Below are 19,933 nucleotides of genomic sequence, written 5' to 3'. Positions count from 1 at the left end.
TCTCCAGCCTTATATCTAAACACTTTAAAGGACAGAAAATGGACTCGTAGACAGGATAAATGCAGAGGGAGCTGGAGAGATGGCCGTAGTTAAGAACCTTGACTGCTCTTGCAAAGGACCAGGATTAGCTCCCAGCACCCACACAGCAGCTTATAGCTGTCTGTAACTCTGGGGTCTGGGGGGTCTGATGTCCCCTCCTGGCCTCTCTGGGCACCAGGCACATATATGGTTCACATGCACACGCGTAGGCAAAAGCCATATGCACGAAATCAAATAAATCCTTTTGTAAAAAGACTGTGGGAGGGAATAAGGGGTGAAGCAGGGGGCAACTCACCCAGAACAGGGTCAGAGAGCAACAATTGACAGCCCGGGGGCCCAGAACGCTTCCTGGTCTTGGTGCCACTTGATGCACACCTAACTTTGCGAGTGATCCCTCAGAGGGAAGCGTCCAATTAAGCTGCATTAATTTAGATGACATGTCTACGCCCTTCCCACCTCCACCGCCTGACCTGAAACTGACTCGTGACTCAGTTTGAGCCAAGAAAACTTAAGGGAACTCTATTGGGAAACCTCTACCCTCTCCTTCTTCAGAATAAGAGTGTGGTTTTGCTTTGCTTTTCCCAATTCTCTTGGTTTTTACCTTATAAAGGCCAAGGAGACCATGTGTTCACATAGCTGAGTGGCAGAGCGTGTGTCTGAGGGCCCAGGTGATTGGCTGCATAGACCTTACCTGAGCTGAGTTGCTTCCTCCTAAGTTGCCTGCTATAGAAGAGCAGTGATCTTGTGTCATTTTAAATGCATTATGTGTGTATGTCTGTATGAATGTGTGTATGTATGTGTGTGTGTCTGTATGTCTATATGTATGTGTATGTGTATATGTATATATGTGTGTATATATGAATGTTGTATACATGTAAATGTATGTCTGTATGTATGCATATATGTGTGTATATGTGTGTGCATGTGTGTCTATGTATATATGTGTGTGTATATATACGTATGTATGAATATGTATGTATGTATATGTGTATATGTATGTGTTGTATATCTGTATGTATGTGTATGTGTGTATTTGTGTGTGCATGTATGTATGTGTGTATGTATATATATATATATATGTATGTATATGTGTGTGCATGTGTATCCATGTATGTATATGTTTGAATGTATATGTATGAATATATGTATGTGTATATATGTATGTATATGTGGGTATATGTGTGTATGCATGTATATGTATGTGTGTATGTATACATGTGCATATGTATGTGTAGAGTGAAAAATTATAAAGGCCATCTTATGAAATATGTGTAAATTTTTCGCCTTAGACCTTGGGCAGAAAAGCACCTGCCAGCAGGTTTGGGTCCATCTAATTAGTTACAGAGGAGGGGGGAGTTACAATACAAAGGCCTGTTAAGAACATCCCAGAAACTGACTGGCCAAGGGAAGAACTACACCCTGCCCCATGGTACGGCCTACTAGTGTTCAAAAGAGGTAAAACAACCAATCCTGTGCACCCGCGCGAAAGTTCGATTTTTCCCTACCCCGCCCATATATAAGTGCTATGCCCCTGAGCCACGAGGTCAGTCCCTCTATCCCCTATGTGAGATATGGGATATGGGCTGGCCCAGAGCTCTGATATAATAAACCACCTCATGTATTTTACAGCAAGACGGTCTCTCGTGTGTCCTTTGGGTGCGTGTTATCCTGTGACTTAAGTAGACCCCTTTTTGGGGAGTCCCGGACCTTTCATCTTGGTTCCCTGACCGGGAAACTTTCGTCCAGGCTTACGCAGCTACCCCAGGACTTCCGAAGACCCCTTGGAGGTGGGTTTAAGTCTGTGTGCTGCTCTAAGAAAAAATGTTACTATTATGTAGACCATTCAAGAGTGACCAGAGAATAAATTCAGAAAAAAAGTTAGACCAGAGACAAGATAGAGATGCACAGCAACTTTGATTCGAGAGTTGGTTCAATCCTCCCTTGCTGGACCCCTTGTGATTTTACTTTTGCTCTTAACCATAGGCCCCTACATTTAAAATAGATTAGTAACTTTTGTTAGAGAAAGGATAAATGCTGTTCAGCTTTTTGTGTTGCGCCACCAATATAAGACTTTGGGTCAAGAAAATGATAATTATGATGACACTGGAGTTTAAACTTTTCTAAAGATCCTAATCGGAAAAAGTGGGGTGAAAATAGACTTATTAATAATTGAGTTTTTAAGATTAAAAACATAACCAAATTGGAAGAGGTGGGGATGTAGAGTGAAAAATTATAAAGGCCATCTTATGAAATATGTGTAAATTTTTCGCCTTAGACCTTGGGCAGAAAAGCACCTGCCAGCAGGTTTGGGTCCATCTAATTAGTTACAGAGGAGGGGGGAGTTACAATACAAAGGCCTGTTAAGAACATCCCAGAAACTGACTGGCCAAGGGAAGAACTACACCCTGCCCCATGGTACGGCCTACTAGTGTTCAAAAGAGGTAAAACAACCAATCCTGTGCACCCGCGCGAAAGTTCGATTTTTCCCTACCCCGCCCATATATAAGTGCTATGCCCCTGAGCCACGAGGTCAGTCCCTCTATCCCCTATGTGAGATATGGGATATGGGCTGGCCCAGAGCTCTGATATAATAAACCACCTCATGTATTTTACAGCAAGACGGTCTCTCGTGTGTCCTTTGGGTGCGTGTTATCCTGTGACTTAAGTAGACCCCTTTTTGGGGAGTCCCGGACCTTTCATATGCATGTATAAGTTTGTATGTGTGCATGTATGTATGTATATATGTGTGTATGTGTTTATATATGTCTGTCTTTGTGTGTATATGTATATGTGTATATGTGTGTGTAAATGTATGTGTATGAATGTGTTTGTGAGTGTATGTGTGTGTTTGCATGTGCACATGCATGTACTTCTTCTCTAACTTAAGTCCTGGACAGTGGGACAACCAGTCACAATGACAGGAACCCTCTGCAGACAAGTCTCAGCTGGAAGGCAGAAGAGAAGAGAGAATGTTCTAGAGAGAGTGCTTTGGAGGAGATGTCTGCAGGACAAACAGAGCTGACCCTGCAATGAGGATTGCTATGTCCAGCTGCAGGGCCTGGCCTCACAAAGGTTCAGTCTTTTTGTAAAAAGACTGTGGGAGGGAATAAGGGGTGAAGCAGGGGGCAACTCATCCAGAACAGGGTCAGAGAGCAACAATTGACAGCCCTCAATGATGCACAGGCCTGAAGGAGAGAGGCTGAGCAGGGAGGGGCTATAAAGGAGAGCCTGTTAGGCCTCGGGTTCTGTCCTGAGCATTTGGAAGCATTGAGGGGCTCTAGCCAGATGTGACGTAATTCAGCTCACATTTAAGGCAGTGTGCTGGAGATGGAGGGATGGCTCATTGTTGAGATGCTGGCGGAGGACCCAGCGAGTTTGGTTCCCAGCACCCAGATAAGGTGGCTCACAACAGCCTGCAACTCCAACTTCAAGAGATCTGACACTGCCTTCAACCTCTGTGGGCACCTTCACAGATGCAGCAGAAGAACAGACACACACACACACGTGCACACACGTGCACACACACATACACACACAAGAAAATAAAGTATAAGAAAGAAAAACAAACAAATCAAGAAAACTAACCCAGTCAAAAAAAAGCTGAGCTTACCAACACCAAAGAACTCCTCAAGAAGAAATACAAACGATCAGTAAACACTTAAAAGTGTTTGCTATCTTTGGTCATCAGGGAAATGAAATTGAAACTGCTCTAAGATGCATTTCAGTTCTGTCAAACGGCTACTGTGACTTTGTTGTGGGATGCTCAGAGCGTGGTACACTGGGAACGGATGGGTAAGATAGCCCTCCAGTTCGTCTCTGAAAACAGGAAGGCTCTTCAGTACAGCGCAGCACGAGCAACTCTGTGCAAGGGATACCTGTGTGTTGTCCAGTGCTGCTTGCCATTCAGTAGCAGCCTTCCTGGTCACGTGACAGCTGCCCAGCCGTACATCTCCCAGGAGCATCTGCACACCCACCAGTTCTCCATGGGCCACTTCGAGGTCACGGTCACTTAGCCCACAGAGACACATCTAAAAACAAAGATACTTTCCCATTTTGAAGAGGCCTACATATCCTTTATACATGGTTTTGAAGAAAAAAAAAATGTTAAGTGCAACTATGTTTGTAACCCTTACCCTCTCAGTTAATAAAAACAGCCATAAAAATCAGAGTAACAGTTCTAAAGTCCTTCTTGTGTAGATTTTTGAGTAGCAAGTCTCCCAACCTTACACAGAAACACTGAAGGAAGGATAGAATAATCCTAGTTTCCTTCAAATCCCTCTTGCTTTTATGGCTTAAAAGAAAAATCTTTCTACTTATGGAGGATTTTGAACATACACAAATGTTAACCAAATGATTACAATTACATCCATCAGCGTGTAGCCAGACTTACCCCACCCCAACCCTCTACTCCATATTCTGAAGCCAAGTTAGAGTTGAGTTTTTGTGTTGGTTTTAACACACACACACACACACACACACACACACACACGTTTACTTAATCATGAGAAAACATATTTTTTCCCAAAATTTAAAAGAATTTAAAGAAGCATCATAACAATTCTAGAGACTTCCCTCCTCACTCCTGCCTGGGGTGTTCGCATCCCAGGTCAGGTGTCTATGCCTCTGAGTGTCACTGGGGCAGTTTCTCTAAGAGGCTTAGATGGTGACTCCAGATGAGTGGCCGCTCCTCTAGGTCATTACTGTCCTGGGAACTGCAGCTGAGTTTGCAACAGCTGCTGAGAGCGTGGTTTTCTCCATAATAAGAGAACATGACTCACCTCATGTTACAGCTTCACCATTAAACACACATTTATCTTACAAATGACCACTGGCTAGAGCATGAACTCGTGATACCCTGCTCTGTGGTGTGTGTCTGGTTTTCTCTCCAACAAGTGGGAAGACAGATCTACCTGCATCTCATACTCTAGGGTGCCCGGGATGCTGCTTATAACAGGAAATGGTCCACCATCTTCCAGGAACGCCCTCCACGGGAATAGCACAAGCTCCTAAAAGAGAGGAACAGAAACCATAATGGTCTCATGTATCCCTCAGATGAATAAGTCCACACATGAGCAAGATTGCTGCATCTGTGCTCCAAAGCCCGCTCCCATGACTCACTTATGATGCAGAAAGACTTCTCATTGGAGCATGCCCAGTGACACAGAGGGAAGAGTAGCAATGGCCATTACTCTTCCTGGGTTTTGCTGAAATAGTTTCAGTATAAACAGGAAGCTCCAGGTCTAAAGTTCCAGAACAAGAGGATTGTGCTGGCACACACCTGTAAGCCCAGTACTTGAGAGGCTGATGCAGGAGGATTCCAAGTTGGAAACCAGCTTTAGTTAGACCTGTGATTCTCAACCCGGGGCCGAAGGACTCTTTCACAGGGATCACATATCAGATATCCTGTATATCAGATACTTATATTACAATTTCACAGGGATCACATATCAGATATCCTGTATATCAGATACTTATATTACAATTTCACAGGGATCACATATCAGATATCCTGTATATCAAATACTTATATTATAATTCGTAACATCAGCAAAATTACAGTTATGCCATAGCAAAGGAAATAACTTTATGGTTGGGGTCACTGCAGCATGAGGAACCATATTAAAGGGGTGTGGCATTAGGAAGGTTGAGAACCACTGAGCTAGACAGGGAGACTCCGTCCAAAAGAAACAAGACAAAAGAAGTTCTGGAATAATACAATACCAAGGGGGCATGTTTGTAAGAAATGACAGTAAACTTAGTTAAATGCTGTCTCTCTATACAAGACCCGTCTTATGGTTCTAAAAGAGGTTTAAGGATTGGACCAGGAGACACTGTCAGGTAGCATGGAAGAAGGAGACTTGTCTGAGATTGGTGTTGGATCATTGATAATGATTAAGTACGAGTCTTGTAAGATGATTTTAAAGCTATGTACACAAACTCATCCCAGCAGGAGACAGTGTTTAGGGCTTACTTAGAGTTAGGTACACACCCGTCATCTTAGCACTTGGGAGGCAGAGACAGGAGAAATAAGAATTTCAAGTCATAATTTGGCTACCTAATTGGTCAGCTTGGACTACATGATACTCTGGGGGTTGTGGGAGTAATATGTGTGAGCAGGAGGAGGGAGGGATGACTTTTCATTATCCCTTTGAATATGGCTGGACTTAATGACTAAGTGCCAGTGAGCAGGACATGGCAGAAATGATGGCATCAGCCCTAGAGTCAGGTCATGCAAAGCCCGTGGCTGCTACTTTGGGTTCTCCCTCTTGGGCTGCCTGTCCTGGGAAAGCCATTTTCCATGTTGTGAGAAAGTTCTGTAGAGAAGACTGTGGGAACCATCTTGGGTATGGCTCTCCTGACAGCTACTGAGAGCTGGCGAATGAGACTGGAAGCAAACTTCTCAGTCATGCCCTGAGATGATGCTCTTCAGGGATGGCCAGCATCTTGGTTGCAGCCGTGCAGAGAAACCCTAAGCCAGTGCTCCCTCCTGACCTGGTCCCAGCTTCCTGACTCAGGGCCTGGGAATGACAATGAACGCTTATGGTCTCAACCTGTTAAGCTGAGGGATGGCTTGTGCATGTGGCAATAGAAAAGTAGCAGGTTTGGAACCGGATGCTACTCTGACTCTTCATGATCCATCTCTGGCTTTCTCAAACGTTGACCTCTGTAGAGCTGGATAAAGTGCCTGCCTGGGTGTGGTGTGATCACTGGCTTTTCTGAACTTTGACCTCTGTAGAGCTGGATAATGCTCCTGCCTGGGAGTAGTCATAGTTGCTAGGATTACATTTGATAACACATGTTGTAACCAGGGCAATGCCCAGTGACTGACCTATTTATGCATAATAATTGCATCATTATTTACCCAATAGAAAACGTCGCAGAACACAGTTAATCTCTAATGGTAGTTTCTACCTCACTCTAGATCATTCGGTTCTCAGATAAAAGACACACACACAACCTTTATGTTTACAATAAGCATCATGAGAGCCGGACAGATGTCTACCCTCTATGCTATTCATTTCCCCATTCATAACGCAGAGTTATCATGTGCCATGCTCCATCTGGGCTGCTCTCAATTGTAACTGGCCAGCCCTCAATGGCCACGTTTTCATGACTCACCTACCCCATGGCGGTTTCCCCCACTCTCCACCTTCTTCTTGTCCCTCCTGGCTCTCCTCAGACCCCAAGCCAGGGAACCAACACCCTCTTCTGCCCAGCTATAGGCTGTAGGCATCTTTATTCACGAATCAGGGATAACTTGAGGGGCAAGGTTACAAAACGTTATTTGAGTCTATGTGCAGATTCTCTCATCCCTGGGGGCAACCAGGCCTTGGGGGCCAGTATTTAGCATTACAATATCTAGCAACAGACCAAACCTCTGTAAGAAAAGATTGAGCCTTTTGGGTGTTTGTTTTGTTCTTTGTTTGTTTGTTTGTTCCTTCCCTTCCCCGCCCCCCAGCTGTGAGTAGACAGGCTGTTGCCTCCAGTCCTCCCATTGAACCAGTGCAGAAAAGACCCTGACTGGAAATAAGTCCTGTTCACCGGAGTCCCCATGGCTTCCTGTGTGAGTGAAGGGAAGCCAAAGAAGACCGAGGGTCATTAAAGTATAAAGATGCCGCAGACTGGAAGCCACATGGAAATGAAGAGCCGACATGCCTGTAGGCCACACATGTTTTTATGGGGACAAAACACCCATGAGACTCACCTGGAGGCTCCGAGGATCCAGCGGCTGGGGCAGGCTGAGCTGGGAAGAAAAGATGCTCTTCCTGAGGGAGCTGCTGAGTGGTGGCAAACCATAGCACGCACCATCTGCGACAGACTGGTAGGCGGGAACATTTCCCGCTGCCAAAAATGTTCTGTCAAAATATGGTGTGAGTTTTTGGTTTAATGTGGTTACTTGTGCTTCTAAGGCCCAGAACTTTCCTCAAACTTACTGGAGCAAGAGACTATTTTGAGAGAGTAACAGGTGTCTTCCTCAGCCACATCTCCTGTGCTGACCTTCCCTCAGTCTCTAGCTCTCTGGATGAGCTGATATTATTAATGGGAGAAATCAAGGGTTTTCTATCAGTAGAGTGTATTGATAGAATTTTCTGGAAGGCTGGAAGATCCAGAAGGCACTAGCTATGTGCTGTTGGACACTTGAAATGTAGCTCTTGTGATGAGAGATTTGAGTTTTAAATTTTACTTAATTTCAGTTAATACTAACTTGAATTAATCACCCACACAGCTGCAAGACTGGACACTTCATCTTTAGCATTTGAACAATGACTTTAGCTGTTTGTTGAGTTTTTCAAAAAGTTAATAGCTAAAGTAACAGTTCAAATGTATAAAACCAAATTTTAGGTTGAGTAAGATCCACGGGTAAGAGAGAAAATCCACGCTTTTGTTTCGTTGAAACGAAATTTGGCTTTGTGCATCAAGAACCTCAAAGCCCTGAAGACGAGAGCATGAAATTTATAACGTATGTAAGAACGAGAGGCATATGGTATAATTCAGGGTGATTTTCCTGCCCCAAAGGAAATAAGACTAACAAGGAAGTAAAGACTTTCTAGGTCTCAGCTAAACCCCTTTAGCATCTAAAGGATGTCTAGGAAAAGTGCTGACACAGGATAAGTTAGGGGATGGTATCTTGGAGAAACAATGTCTTCTGTGGAGACCAAAAAACAAGGCACCAAAGAGAAAGGTGATTAGCCGGACGGAGGGAAATGTCAGTTGATGGAGCTGAGATGCTAGTAGACCCTAGGCATGTCAGAGACACTGGGGAGCATCTGAGCCCCATCAGTGAGTATCTATCTGTGAGGGTGTGGAACGGGACACTAGCTAGCCTTGAGAGGTGAGCGAAGTGGTTGCTCCCCTATGACTTCCAGATTTGCTCGCCCGCAGCCCTTAGAGCTCAGACTGCCTGAGAAGAATGAGCAAAAATGGTGGGGGTGGGGTGTGAGTTCTAAAATTATGGTCCAGTACTAAGAGTTGACTTGACACCTGGCAGGCCTTGAAGAGTGTAACTGTAGCTTCCCCCCTCCTTCTAGGATAAGGTTCCCGTGTCCACCCACACTCCTTATCAAAGGGAGCTGTGTCCTTTCCATTGTCCCTGAGCAACAGCTCTGTTTCTTGCCAGACCCTGGAGCTAGGCAAACAAACAGATCATGTCCTCCCAGGTAACCAGGGAGGACCACACCTCTTATACTGCAGGGCCTGCCCCACTCTGTCCTTGCATGCTTACTGTGTTCATCCATGGCCTGACACGGCCTGCAGGACGCCCCCTCCTGCACGTGAGGACACAGCACTAAGGAATTGATATTGATCTCATCTCTCCCAATAGTTAGTGACATTTGTTCAGCCATCACATAACCCAGAGTTGAATCTTTTCCTCACTAGTAGAGTGAATAGGAGGCAGCTAAAAATGAATGAATGAATGAATGAATGAATGAATGAATGGCTTGAAATTCCAGGGTGGACACTTTTAAACCCATTTGCAACTCAATAATGTGTCATTGAAAAGCAAAATATTTTTGCTACAGCAGAAGTAGGAGCTGATACAGTTAATAGTGGAACACTAAAAAAGTCAATGAAACCACTGATCGTTGGTGCTTGTGTGTGTGTGTGTGTGTGTGTATGCACATATGAGCCTGTATTGTCCCTGAACATGCGAAGCATGCACTCTACCACCGAGCTAAACCTCAGCATTGCCCTCTACTTAGGATGAAAATTTATTTCCCAGTTTCTTTTAACTTCCATGTGATTTCTCAGTGAGAAGTCAGCTTTCCAGGGAAACGTCAACATGCCAAGTGTAGCCATGGCTAGAGCGTACACAGTAGTGAGCTGGGAACTGCCTGAGATAAAAAGACAAACCTCCCACAGGCTATCATCTTCCTTCACCACAGAGACCAACACGGCAGAGCTGCTTCCCAGCTTCCTCTCTATTGCATGGATAAGGTATATCCGCCATATATATATATATATATATATATATATATATATATATATATATTTACTTAAAGTGATGGCAGAGAAAGCAGGCTGTTCTCACAGAATCACATTCAGCACAAGTCACAAGTACAGACACATGGTGACTGGGAATAATTTCTTCCACTGCATGGCTCCTGTCACATCGTCACAGATGTCTCTATCACCAGTTCTCAGGTCTCTCTTCCCCTCCTCACTCCCCAGCCCTCCCCTCCCCTCCCTTTCTCTCCCAAGAGGCAGGGGATGCTCCCTGGGAACCCCCAGCCATGTGTCTCATGGGAGAGAACTGCCAATAGCCTGACACCAGGCAGGCTGCTTTCGACCTGGACCTCAGAAAGCGAGGACCACTCAGGATGTGTGCTGGAGCTTTCCCCTGGAAGCAAGAATATAACCAAACCTGCCCTGACCAGCCAGGCACACTTATGGCTCTGCACTTCTCAAATACTAGAGACTGGGGCCATGGTCATGTGCTAAGACCATGTCAAATGAAACCTCCAGATAGGGCCGGGCAGTGGTGGCACACGCTTTTAATCCCAGCACTTGGGAGGCAGAGGCAGGTGGATTTCTGAGTTTGAGGCCAGCCTGGTCTACAGAGTGAGTTCCAGGACAGCCAGGGCTACACAGAGAAACCCTGTCTCGAAAAACAAAAAACAAAAAACAAAACAAAAAAATCCCCAGATGGTCTTAAGCCATATGTTGACATTTGAATGATTAGAAGCACTTAAAACAGGCCAGCATAAAAATAAGACTAAAATTTAAAATGAAACAAAACGAAAAGAGAGCCAAGGAAATGGAGCTGGTGTTGTTTACTGACTTGCCTGCAGCTTCCAGAGGAGGCTTTCGAGGGGCAGGCGTTCCCCTTCTCTCCTTCCCCTTCTCTCCTTCTCCTTTTCTCCTTCCCCTAACCATCCCTACAGCAACAGCACACAGAGGCTTTACGCCATTATTTCATCCTATTCTATAAGGCACCTCTGAAGGACTCCCTCCTCCCCTACAAAGAATCTTGGCCCTAGGAACGTCATGGACCAGGAGTTAGATAACTCCTCAGTGGGCAGCGGCAAATGCTGGGCCCCAAGCACTATGACTCTGGCTCATTAGGAAAGAGCCACAGATTTTCATCAGGTTTTCCCCTACTGACCTCAAGAGCAGGTTGGGGGGGCGGGGTAGTATGAAGTGTCAGACAACGTCCTCTCTGTCTCTTCTATGTGGGTAGGAGGGTGACCGGCAACTTTAGGGGTCCTGCATCCTTCCTGTTTCCCCGAGGCTCCTGAAACTTGTTCCTTTCATTCCAGGAAGGAGTTTAGACTTTCTTCTCAAACTCAGATGGAACCTTCCCCTTGCCGGAACAGATCCTTCCCTGGGTCACAGAGCCATGCTTGCTCAGGTGAATTCTGAGATGACCAGATGACCCAGGGAAGTTTACCTATGTCCTGTCTCTTGACTATCTAAACATTTCTTTCCATTTGCAGGATCAGTGTTACCTCAGATGATGGGGAAGGGTGACATTGCCCCTTCAGTCTTTATCTCTACCCTCTGGCCTTCTCTTCTGAGTCCCCTTCTCTGCCACACTACCTGCCCAGAAACTACCATAGTTCACAGGTTTTGAAGCTAAATATCCCGAGTCTCTGATTCTACTGAGTAATTAATTCCACATACACTCAACAGGAAGTGTTCTGGGAGAAAAAAAACAAACAAACAGGAAGATGGACCAGATAAAGAACATCAGGTTGTGCCACCTGGGTGGGTTTCTGATAGCTTACCTCCACTGATAGAAATAACTCAATTCAAGCTGAATTGAAAAACATGAAAGCCAGGTTTATTGGGGCCACCTCTCGGATGGGTTCACTGATCTTACAGGGTGGGTCAGAGACGTCATCATTCAGGGAGGGAGACAGAGGGGAGAGGGAAGAGAAAGAAAGAATGCAAACAGAGAGAAATAAATGCAGAGAGGTGGAGAGAGGCCAACATGTCTGCATTATACAGTGAAGAGCCTCTGAGGAAGCCCAGCCCCAGGGTAGAAGACAGCCATAGCTTGTAACAGACGAGGACTGAGGGATGCTGGGAGAACCTGGAGACCAGGTCTGCTTTGGTATGTTAGCCCCTTGCCCCGGGTCTGAAACCGGGTCTTCTGAGAAGGACATAGAAAGCAGGCACAGGACACTCAGTCTCCAGCCCCATTCCTGGTGATACTGTGAGGGCAACTGTTGGGAAGCAGAGTGGTTTCCCTAAAACGGAACCAGACAGAACCCTGTATGGCTGGAACCAAACCAAAATGGAGGAAAGAACAAACCCTCAGGAGTTCAGAAGTACAGAGGTCAGTCAGCTCAGTGGCCGACTGGGTGACCATCCAGCAGTCACAAACTTTATAGCCCATGAACTAAACTGAGCTAAAGACCCAAAGCTGTTTGCCAATAAAAAGTAAGAAAGTCAGCATGAAGCTTTGTGCTCTGCTAAATGTATATTCTAAATCCAAGAATCGCTGGCAGAAAAAAAGCAAATGCAAAGTAAAAAACTAAGTTCATTCAGCATAATCCCCTCTCTCCGGTCCCTATGGATGCTCCACGTGCTAAGGGTGGGAAATGCTTGTAATTCTCCAGTATAGCCCTTGGGGCCCTTCTTGGCTAAGTACTCACACTGGAGATGAATTGGACAAAGTTGCTAGGTTTTGGTAATTTAAGAGTAACTGGAGCTGGCTGGGGGCAGGGGAGGCTGGTGACTGTAATCGGAGCACTAGAAGGCTGGTCCAAGCTCAAGGCTGCCCTGTTTACAGAGCAAGTTCCAGATCAAGAAGGGCTACAAATTAAGACTTTCTTTCAAAACAAAACAAAAGGATAATTAGAGTTGGACTGGTGAATAGGCTGACGGATCAGGTGGCTCAGAGGGAGATCCCGAGTTCAAGGCCTGCTTTGGCTACTTAGTGAGTTTCAGGATTTCCTGAGGTACATAGCAAGATTCTAGGGTTTTGTTGTTGCTGCCTTTACTCTAATTAAAAGCAACAGGCAAACCCTCCACCCACACACATACACAAATCCAGGGGTCTTCAGCCCAATTCATTAAAAGCAACAGGCAACTCTCGCTCCCAACATACACAAATCCAGGGGTCCTCTGACTGACTCTTTTTCTTTCTCATACACAACATTCTTTGGAAACATGAATATTCATCCAAACTCAATCCAAATTCATTGGAATCCTGACTAATCAGCCGGATAAAACTTCTGTACGCAGCAAACTTGAGGTGCTTCCTGCAGGATCAAGGTAGAGTTTATTTAAAAATCACCTCCTGCAGCCAGTCCTAGGAGCTTCAGATGATCAGTGAAAGCCATCCCTTTAGAGTGGGAAAGGAGAAATGAGCTCTTCAGAATAATGACCTTCAGAAATACAAAGGCTTTAATCCCTATGATACAAACTGGAGATTAAAAGTAGCGAACTGTTATACAGCCTGTTTGAAAATTGTCTTGAAAACTCTCAGGAACACCAGGGCAGACTTCACAAACAGGCACACGCAGGCTTTGCAAGAAACGTTTGGTAGCCAGAGCGCCGGATCTATCCGAAGCCCTGTTTTTGGCTGGTTATCTAATCTTGCTAACCTTGGCCTCCCGGAATGGGGCCTCGGCAGGCACCGATCAGCAGAACCTAGTTGGCAGGAAGAGTGCTTCTCTAGCCCTTACCGGAGGAGATGTCGCACGGCTGCATCGAACTGCAGCAGCATCACCTCCCTGCGGAGGAGGAGGGCCTGGGCCACCTGGCTCGGGTCCTGGGGGCTCTGGAGACTGTCAATCATTTTCTGCAGCTCTTGAAGTTCAATCCCTAGAAAGCAGGCGACACTGAAGTCAGTGTGAAATACAGATTGCCAACCTATCGGACTTGTCTTTCACCTCCAGAACCAACTTGTCACCCAAACAGACTTCCTTTGTTTTCGGATGTGCTAATTATGTGTTTTGCAAGACCAGCAGCTCTAGAAACCAAGGTCTGATTTAGCTTCCCTTCCTGTCTCCCTCTGGGAGACGGCAACACTCTGGCTTCAGCACAGTAAGCACATACCGTTGAAAGTTTGAGATCGGCAAAGCCATGGTCTCAAAATAGAAGGAGAAAGAACTCGCCTGGGATGAGGAGGTCCTCAGAATCCCCACTAGGGACCTCAAGTTATTGTCTGATAGAACTTGTACACACATATATGTGTATATGTATCCATACATAAACTTCTAGAAGATTCGAGCCATTTCAGGAACTGAACCTTTGCTACAAGAAAACGCTCCACAGATGAAACAGGAAATAGTAGCTTTTTGGAGCACAAGGGCTGGGTTGAGGAACCTGGCCTGCACCTGGCCTCCTGCCCTTGGATCCAGGAGGCAAGGAGTCAGAGGAAATAGGAGAGCTCAGTAAAACACAAACACAAAGGGAGCCCACCAGGCCAGCATGGTCAGGGCTATCTGAATACCAGCTGTCCAGAAGAACGTTTGTCAGCTTCTGCTGAGGGGGTGACAGCTTTTTACCCTGGTAGAGGAGAGGTTGTAAAGCTGTGGTCACTGTTCCTCTGTGGGCAGCCCAAGACAGGCATTGCTCAGGGGCATTGATGGGGGTGCTCTCATAAACGCCCCCACTGCACCCCATGCTTCACACTGATCCAAAGGGAAAGGCTGGTTGTGAAGAAAGGGGAGAATTTGGCAAGGTCCACAGAAGCTCAGTTTGTTATGATGACTATCCTTGGTCATAGGGGAGGGCACATAAGCTCATATCCAGAGCTTTACAAAATATTTTAAAGTATGGAAGTCCACAAAAGTCTCATCTTATCTACCACCAATAAAGGCCCAACTCAATTTCATCTTCCACCTTGGTTTTCCTGCCTCCTCTGGGATCTGAGCCAGGAGCTAAGCAGCCAAGCCGCCTTCTTAGGAGGGTGATTATCTTAGTGGAAGTTTTTTTTTTCTTTTTCACTTAATTTGCTCTTCAGCTATTTTCAGCAAATCAGAGCATGCAAAACTTTGCACGTATTCCCCTGAGCACATTTCCCCCCTTTCACTTGCAACAACTGAAGTATGCCGCCTCTAATTGACACCTTGGAAAACCCGAGTTCCCTGAAGTCCAGGGCTGCGGCCCACCAGCAGCAAGGACTCGACTTCCTTCATTTAGAACTAGGTCCTCAGTGGTCTTCTCAGCTCCGCTGAACCTCGGCGCTACAAGGCCTGGTGTCTTCTCTCTGTCTCACCAGGGAGACGCTCAGTGTTTTCTCCACTGATAGAGTAAATGGGACTCTTGCCCGGCTGCTAAAGAAGGACTCCTGGGGCAGGGGTCAACTGGAAATGTGGCTCTGGCTGTCACAGACTCTAGGATCAGGATAGACATCTTTCGTGGCCCATCTTCCTTCCTCCTGACTCCCTGAAACCCAGCAGCCACAGTGTCCCAGCAGCCCCCACGAGAGTATGCAGCTCGGCATGCTCTGTATTGATAAGGACAGCTGGCGTGGCTTTGATCCCGTGACGTGTGACTTTGGGACTTGCTTGTGTCCAGTTGAGATCATTAGCCTGTGACGGTGCCAAGCTTCTTGCCGAGGTGGTACCCACACCAGCCTTCTTCCTGTCTCTCCATCTCAGTTCAGCATCCTCCTACAAGGCCACTTGGCCTTTGCCTGTGCTCTGCGTTAGAATACCCAGATCTCTTCCGTGTGAATTAGCACATTGCAAACCTACTAGTCACCAGCTTCAGAGTCCCTTTCAAACGTGTTTCTTTAAGTCACAACTGGAAGGGGAACTCATATCACTCACACTTGATTTTTAAAATCAGTGAGTCTAAACAGGCCTCGTTTCTTAGGCTCATCCCCATTTAAAAGCTCCTGGCTACCACACACTTGATTTTAATTGGCCACTATCAACACAGCTAGCGACTTAACTTGTATAAGGCAAATCACTAAGAGAAAACACTCTCTGCCTCCAATACATCCTGTTTACTTTCTAGAAGATTCTATTGCTGAGGCTGGAGAGGTGGCTCTGCAGTTAAGAACACTTGCTGCTCTTCTACAGGACCTGAGTTCAGTTCCCAGCACCCATGCTGGATAGCTCACAACTGCCTGTAGTTCCAGCCCCAGAGAATCTGACACCCTCTTCTGGCCTCCATGGGCACCACACACATGTGGCATACACCCTCACATCCCCAACACACACAAACACACACATTGTGTGGTGTGCATGTACGTGTGCATGTGTGTGCGTGTTAGCATGTCTGTGTGGGTGTGATGTATGAGTTTGTATGTGTGTGCACATGTATGCGTGAGCCAGAGATCAACCTTGGGTGTTGTTCTTCAGTTGTCATTGACTTTATTTTTCAAACAGGGTTCTTAATGCCCTGTGGTTCTCCAATTAGGCTGAATAGGGTGGCTAAGGAGCCCCAGAGACGCTCCTGTCTGTGCCGCCCCAGCATTCAGATCTCAAGCTTTTCTTAATGTAGCCTCAAGTCTTCATACTCCCAAGGCACACACTTTACTGTCAGAACTATCTCTCTGACATCTATTACATAGTATCTTATAAATACCAGGCACTTTAAGATACCGTCATTTAACCTAACCCTTCTTCACCAGTTAGAATAAGAAGCTAAAATCTTTATCACCGTCAGGTGGTTCTGAGTTATCAGGGCTATCAGCCTCTTCAAGGTGAATGCTTGGGTAGGACCTCATCACATGAGTGACAAGGAAGAAGGAAACAGAATAAAAACTAGTCTTTAGAGTGGCCTTTAGTATCCTTTAACAGATTTCAAGCCAGAGGATAGCTCTGAGGATAATAGGTTTTCCTGCCAACAAAATAAGTAAATTTGAGCTGAATTAAAAGTGCAAAAAGCAGGTTTATTTGGGATCAGTTCTCCGATGGGCTCACCAGTCTCACAAGAGACCTGAAAAGTCACCGTGCAGACAAGAAGGCAGAGAGAGGAAGAGCAGAGAGAGAGAGAGAGACAGAGAGACAGAGAGAGACAGAGAGAGAGACTGAGAGAGAGAAGATCTGGGGTGGCTGGTGGTTATTTTATCCAGAGCACACACACCTGGTGCAGGCAGGTGATGACATAAGCAGTTGGTAGGTGGCTGAGATCAGGCCAGTGGAATTGCCTGTATACTAACAGGGTTAGAGTTAGGGCTAGGGGTTCTGAACTTGAAACCTAACAGAGACATCATCCATTTCATAGATGGTCAAAGAGATGTAGAGAATAGAGTGCCTCACATCTAGTGGCAGAGCCAAGGTTCAAGCTGGGTCTCTGGACTTCTGACTCGGTGTAGCTTCTGGTGAGCCTGTGAATGTGGAGCTGATCAGAATGCACACTGGGGACAGCTTATAACAGGGGTTTTCCTGAGTTCTTCCTATTGCTGTCACAAGGAGATATACTTCTGGGTTTCCAATATTAACCACTTCTTAGAACCGCCACTCAACAGGTCTGGTGATTCTAATAATGGCTGTTAGTTACTTACCAATGCCCTCGGCTCCTCCCCAGTCCCGCCTCAAAGGGTTTGGACTTAGAGGAATGTCGAAGCGTGCTGGGCAATTGCCAAGTTTGGCAAAACTGAAAATGTAGGCTACAATGTCGTGGAGAGGAGCTACGAGCTGCAGAGTCAGTTTTAGAGCTCTAAACGCTTCCTGTGGAGAAAAGCGAGACAAGGAACCGGTTTTAGGAACTTCCTAAGAGGCCTATGAAGCCCTTGAGTGTGACTAGGGAAATACATTCACACAAACATACAGTGGTCCCTCAGTATCCATGGGAGGCTCCATGGATACTGTATCCTTGGCCTCAGGATGCTGTGACACCATCATGTGCAGATGTTCATGTGCCTTATGTGATGTGGGACAGTATCTCTGCTTTATCTACATAGAACCTCCTGTCAACTTCTAACCATCATAAGTTACTTATAATATTTATATTGGATCAGTGGTTTAGAGCACAGAAACTGTGGTACGCAGCACTGATCTGGCTTAAGTATACAGTTTCGCAGTGAATCCAGGGAAATAAAACAGCAAACCTCTTCTTGAACACTGCCCTGCTCTTGACAGAGGCACCTGCCTGCACCAGGTGTATGTGCTCTGGATAAAACGACTGCCAGCCACCCTAGATCTCTCTCTCTCTCTCTCTCTCTCTCTCTCTCTCTCTCTCTCTCTCTCTCTCTGTGTGTGTGTGTGTGTGTCTCCCTTTCTGTCTCTCTGTCTCTGTCTCTGCTTCTCTGTCTGTGTGTGTGTCTGTCTCTCTCTCCCTTTCTGTCTCTCTCTGTCTCTCTCTGTCTCTGCTTCTCTGTGTGTGTCTCTCTCTCCCTTTCTGTCTCTCTCTCCCTTTCTGTCTCTCTGTCTCTGTCTCTCTCTGTCTCTGCTTCTCTGTGTCTGTCTCTCTCTGTCTCTCTCTCTGTCTCTCTCTCTCTCTGTCTCTCTCTCTCTGTGGGCCCACTGCTGTAGGGGTGAGAGCACCCGGTTTCTGTTTGTTTAAAGTCATGACAGCTGTGAACACAGTATGGAACGCTTATTTCTGACAGTCCATGAGTCACACTTGCATCAGGGACTCTCATTCAGGCAGCCCTGTTTTGAGCATCTAGAACTGAGACATGGCTGTTGGTCGTCTGAAAGAAAATTCCGAAGATTCCCCAAATGCCGTATTCAGCATCTCAGTTCAGCGAAGGTTTTTATTTCCACACCAATTTTCTCACAGACGCCAAACCCTTCAAAACTGCAGCTTGTTAAGATGTGGTGGCACAAACCTGTTATCCGACACTTGGAAGACATAGGCTGCAGGATTGACAGAGGTTCAAGGCCAACCTGGCCTAGATAGTGAATTCCATTTCGTGGAATTCATTGCTGAACTGTGACACTGAATATGGCATTTGGGGGAATATTCTGAATTTTCTTTAAAAACTATAAACACCCATTTTTGGGTGTGGATGCTCAGTCTGGGCTTACTAGTGTGACTCCTAAAAGTAATCAAAACAAAACAAAACAAAAAACCCAGTAGGCAGCCGGATACAGTGTTGCATAGTGACCCTACCAGTCCTGGGAAGCTGGACAAGACACAGTGTTTCAGCCTGTAACCCTACCAGTCCTGGGAAGCTGGACAAGACACAGTGTTGCAGCCTGTAACCCTACCAGTCCTGGGAAGCTGGACAAGACACAGTGTTGCAGCCTGTAACCCTACCATCTTAGGAAGGGGAAGCAGAGGAATATCATGTTCAAGATCAGCCTGGGCTGCATCATGAGACTGTCTCAAAATCGAACAAAACACAGCCGAATGGCTAGCATCTTTTGTTAGCTTCAGGGCTAAAAAAAAGTGGGGTTTTGTTGAGGGGCTGGGAGGAAACAGAATGAATGAGGAATATTGAAAGCCCAAATTAGTGTTCATCAGTGACCAGGAAAAAATAAAAAAATAAAACTCATGAAATGAGTCTCACGAGCAAGAGACATTGTAACAAGCAGCAAAGTCTCAAGAGCTGTGAAGAGGGATTGGTGATTAGATACCATAGGGAAAAAAAAAAACCACTCTCTCCATGTGATGAACCCAAGAGCCTAAAACATGGCCAAATTCCAAAACCAACAAAAAAACCAAAAACAAAACCACAACAAACCTCTTCCAGCAGAGTTTTGAACATAAACAGCACCTCAGACGGATGGGGAATAAACCATAAATTGAGGAAGACTCTTCCATCAGCAGACAGCAGACTTCTAGGTCGAGGCTGAAACCTCCTGCCGTGTGAGAGAAAAGGGAAGACCCATAGCACAGACAACATCCCACCAAGCCAGAGGCACGCCCCCGTGTGAGGGGCCACTGCAGGCCCAGCACCCAAGCCCTGGGAGCAGCCTCTGGCTCCCAGGTGGCTAGAATAACTTATAAATAACTCAACAGGAAAAAGAGCAGAAGGGCTGATTTTAGCCTGAGCTGTGTGGGAGGGAGGAAGGTGTGGGTAAGGAGGGAGGGAACC

At 46.0% G+C, this 19,933-nt stretch overlaps 1 protein-coding gene across 1 annotated transcript in view; it reads right to left on the bottom strand.

The window, feature by feature from the left end:
- The window catches only part of LOC117724113 (uncharacterized), a 178,997-nt gene that overhangs the window by 49,328 nt on the left and 109,736 nt on the right, over positions 1 to 19,933 (bottom strand). The window contains 6 exon segments of the mRNA XM_076916959.1: positions 3,915 to 4,067; positions 4,950 to 5,045; positions 7,745 to 7,895; positions 13,674 to 13,812; positions 17,453 to 17,618; positions 19,580 to 19,697. Of these exon segments, the coding sequence (XP_076773074.1) occupies positions 3,915 to 4,067; positions 4,950 to 5,045; positions 7,745 to 7,895; positions 13,674 to 13,812; positions 17,453 to 17,618; positions 19,580 to 19,697 (823 nt within the window).

The sequence above is a fragment of the Arvicanthis niloticus genome, chromosome 20, assembly GCF_011762505.2.
Source record: "Arvicanthis niloticus isolate mArvNil1 chromosome 20, mArvNil1.pat.X, whole genome shotgun sequence".
Taxonomy (NCBI): Eukaryota; Metazoa; Chordata; class Mammalia; order Rodentia; family Muridae; genus Arvicanthis; species Arvicanthis niloticus.
The sequence above is the reverse complement of the archived record's forward strand: the minus strand, read 5'-3'. Positions and strand labels throughout refer to the sequence as shown.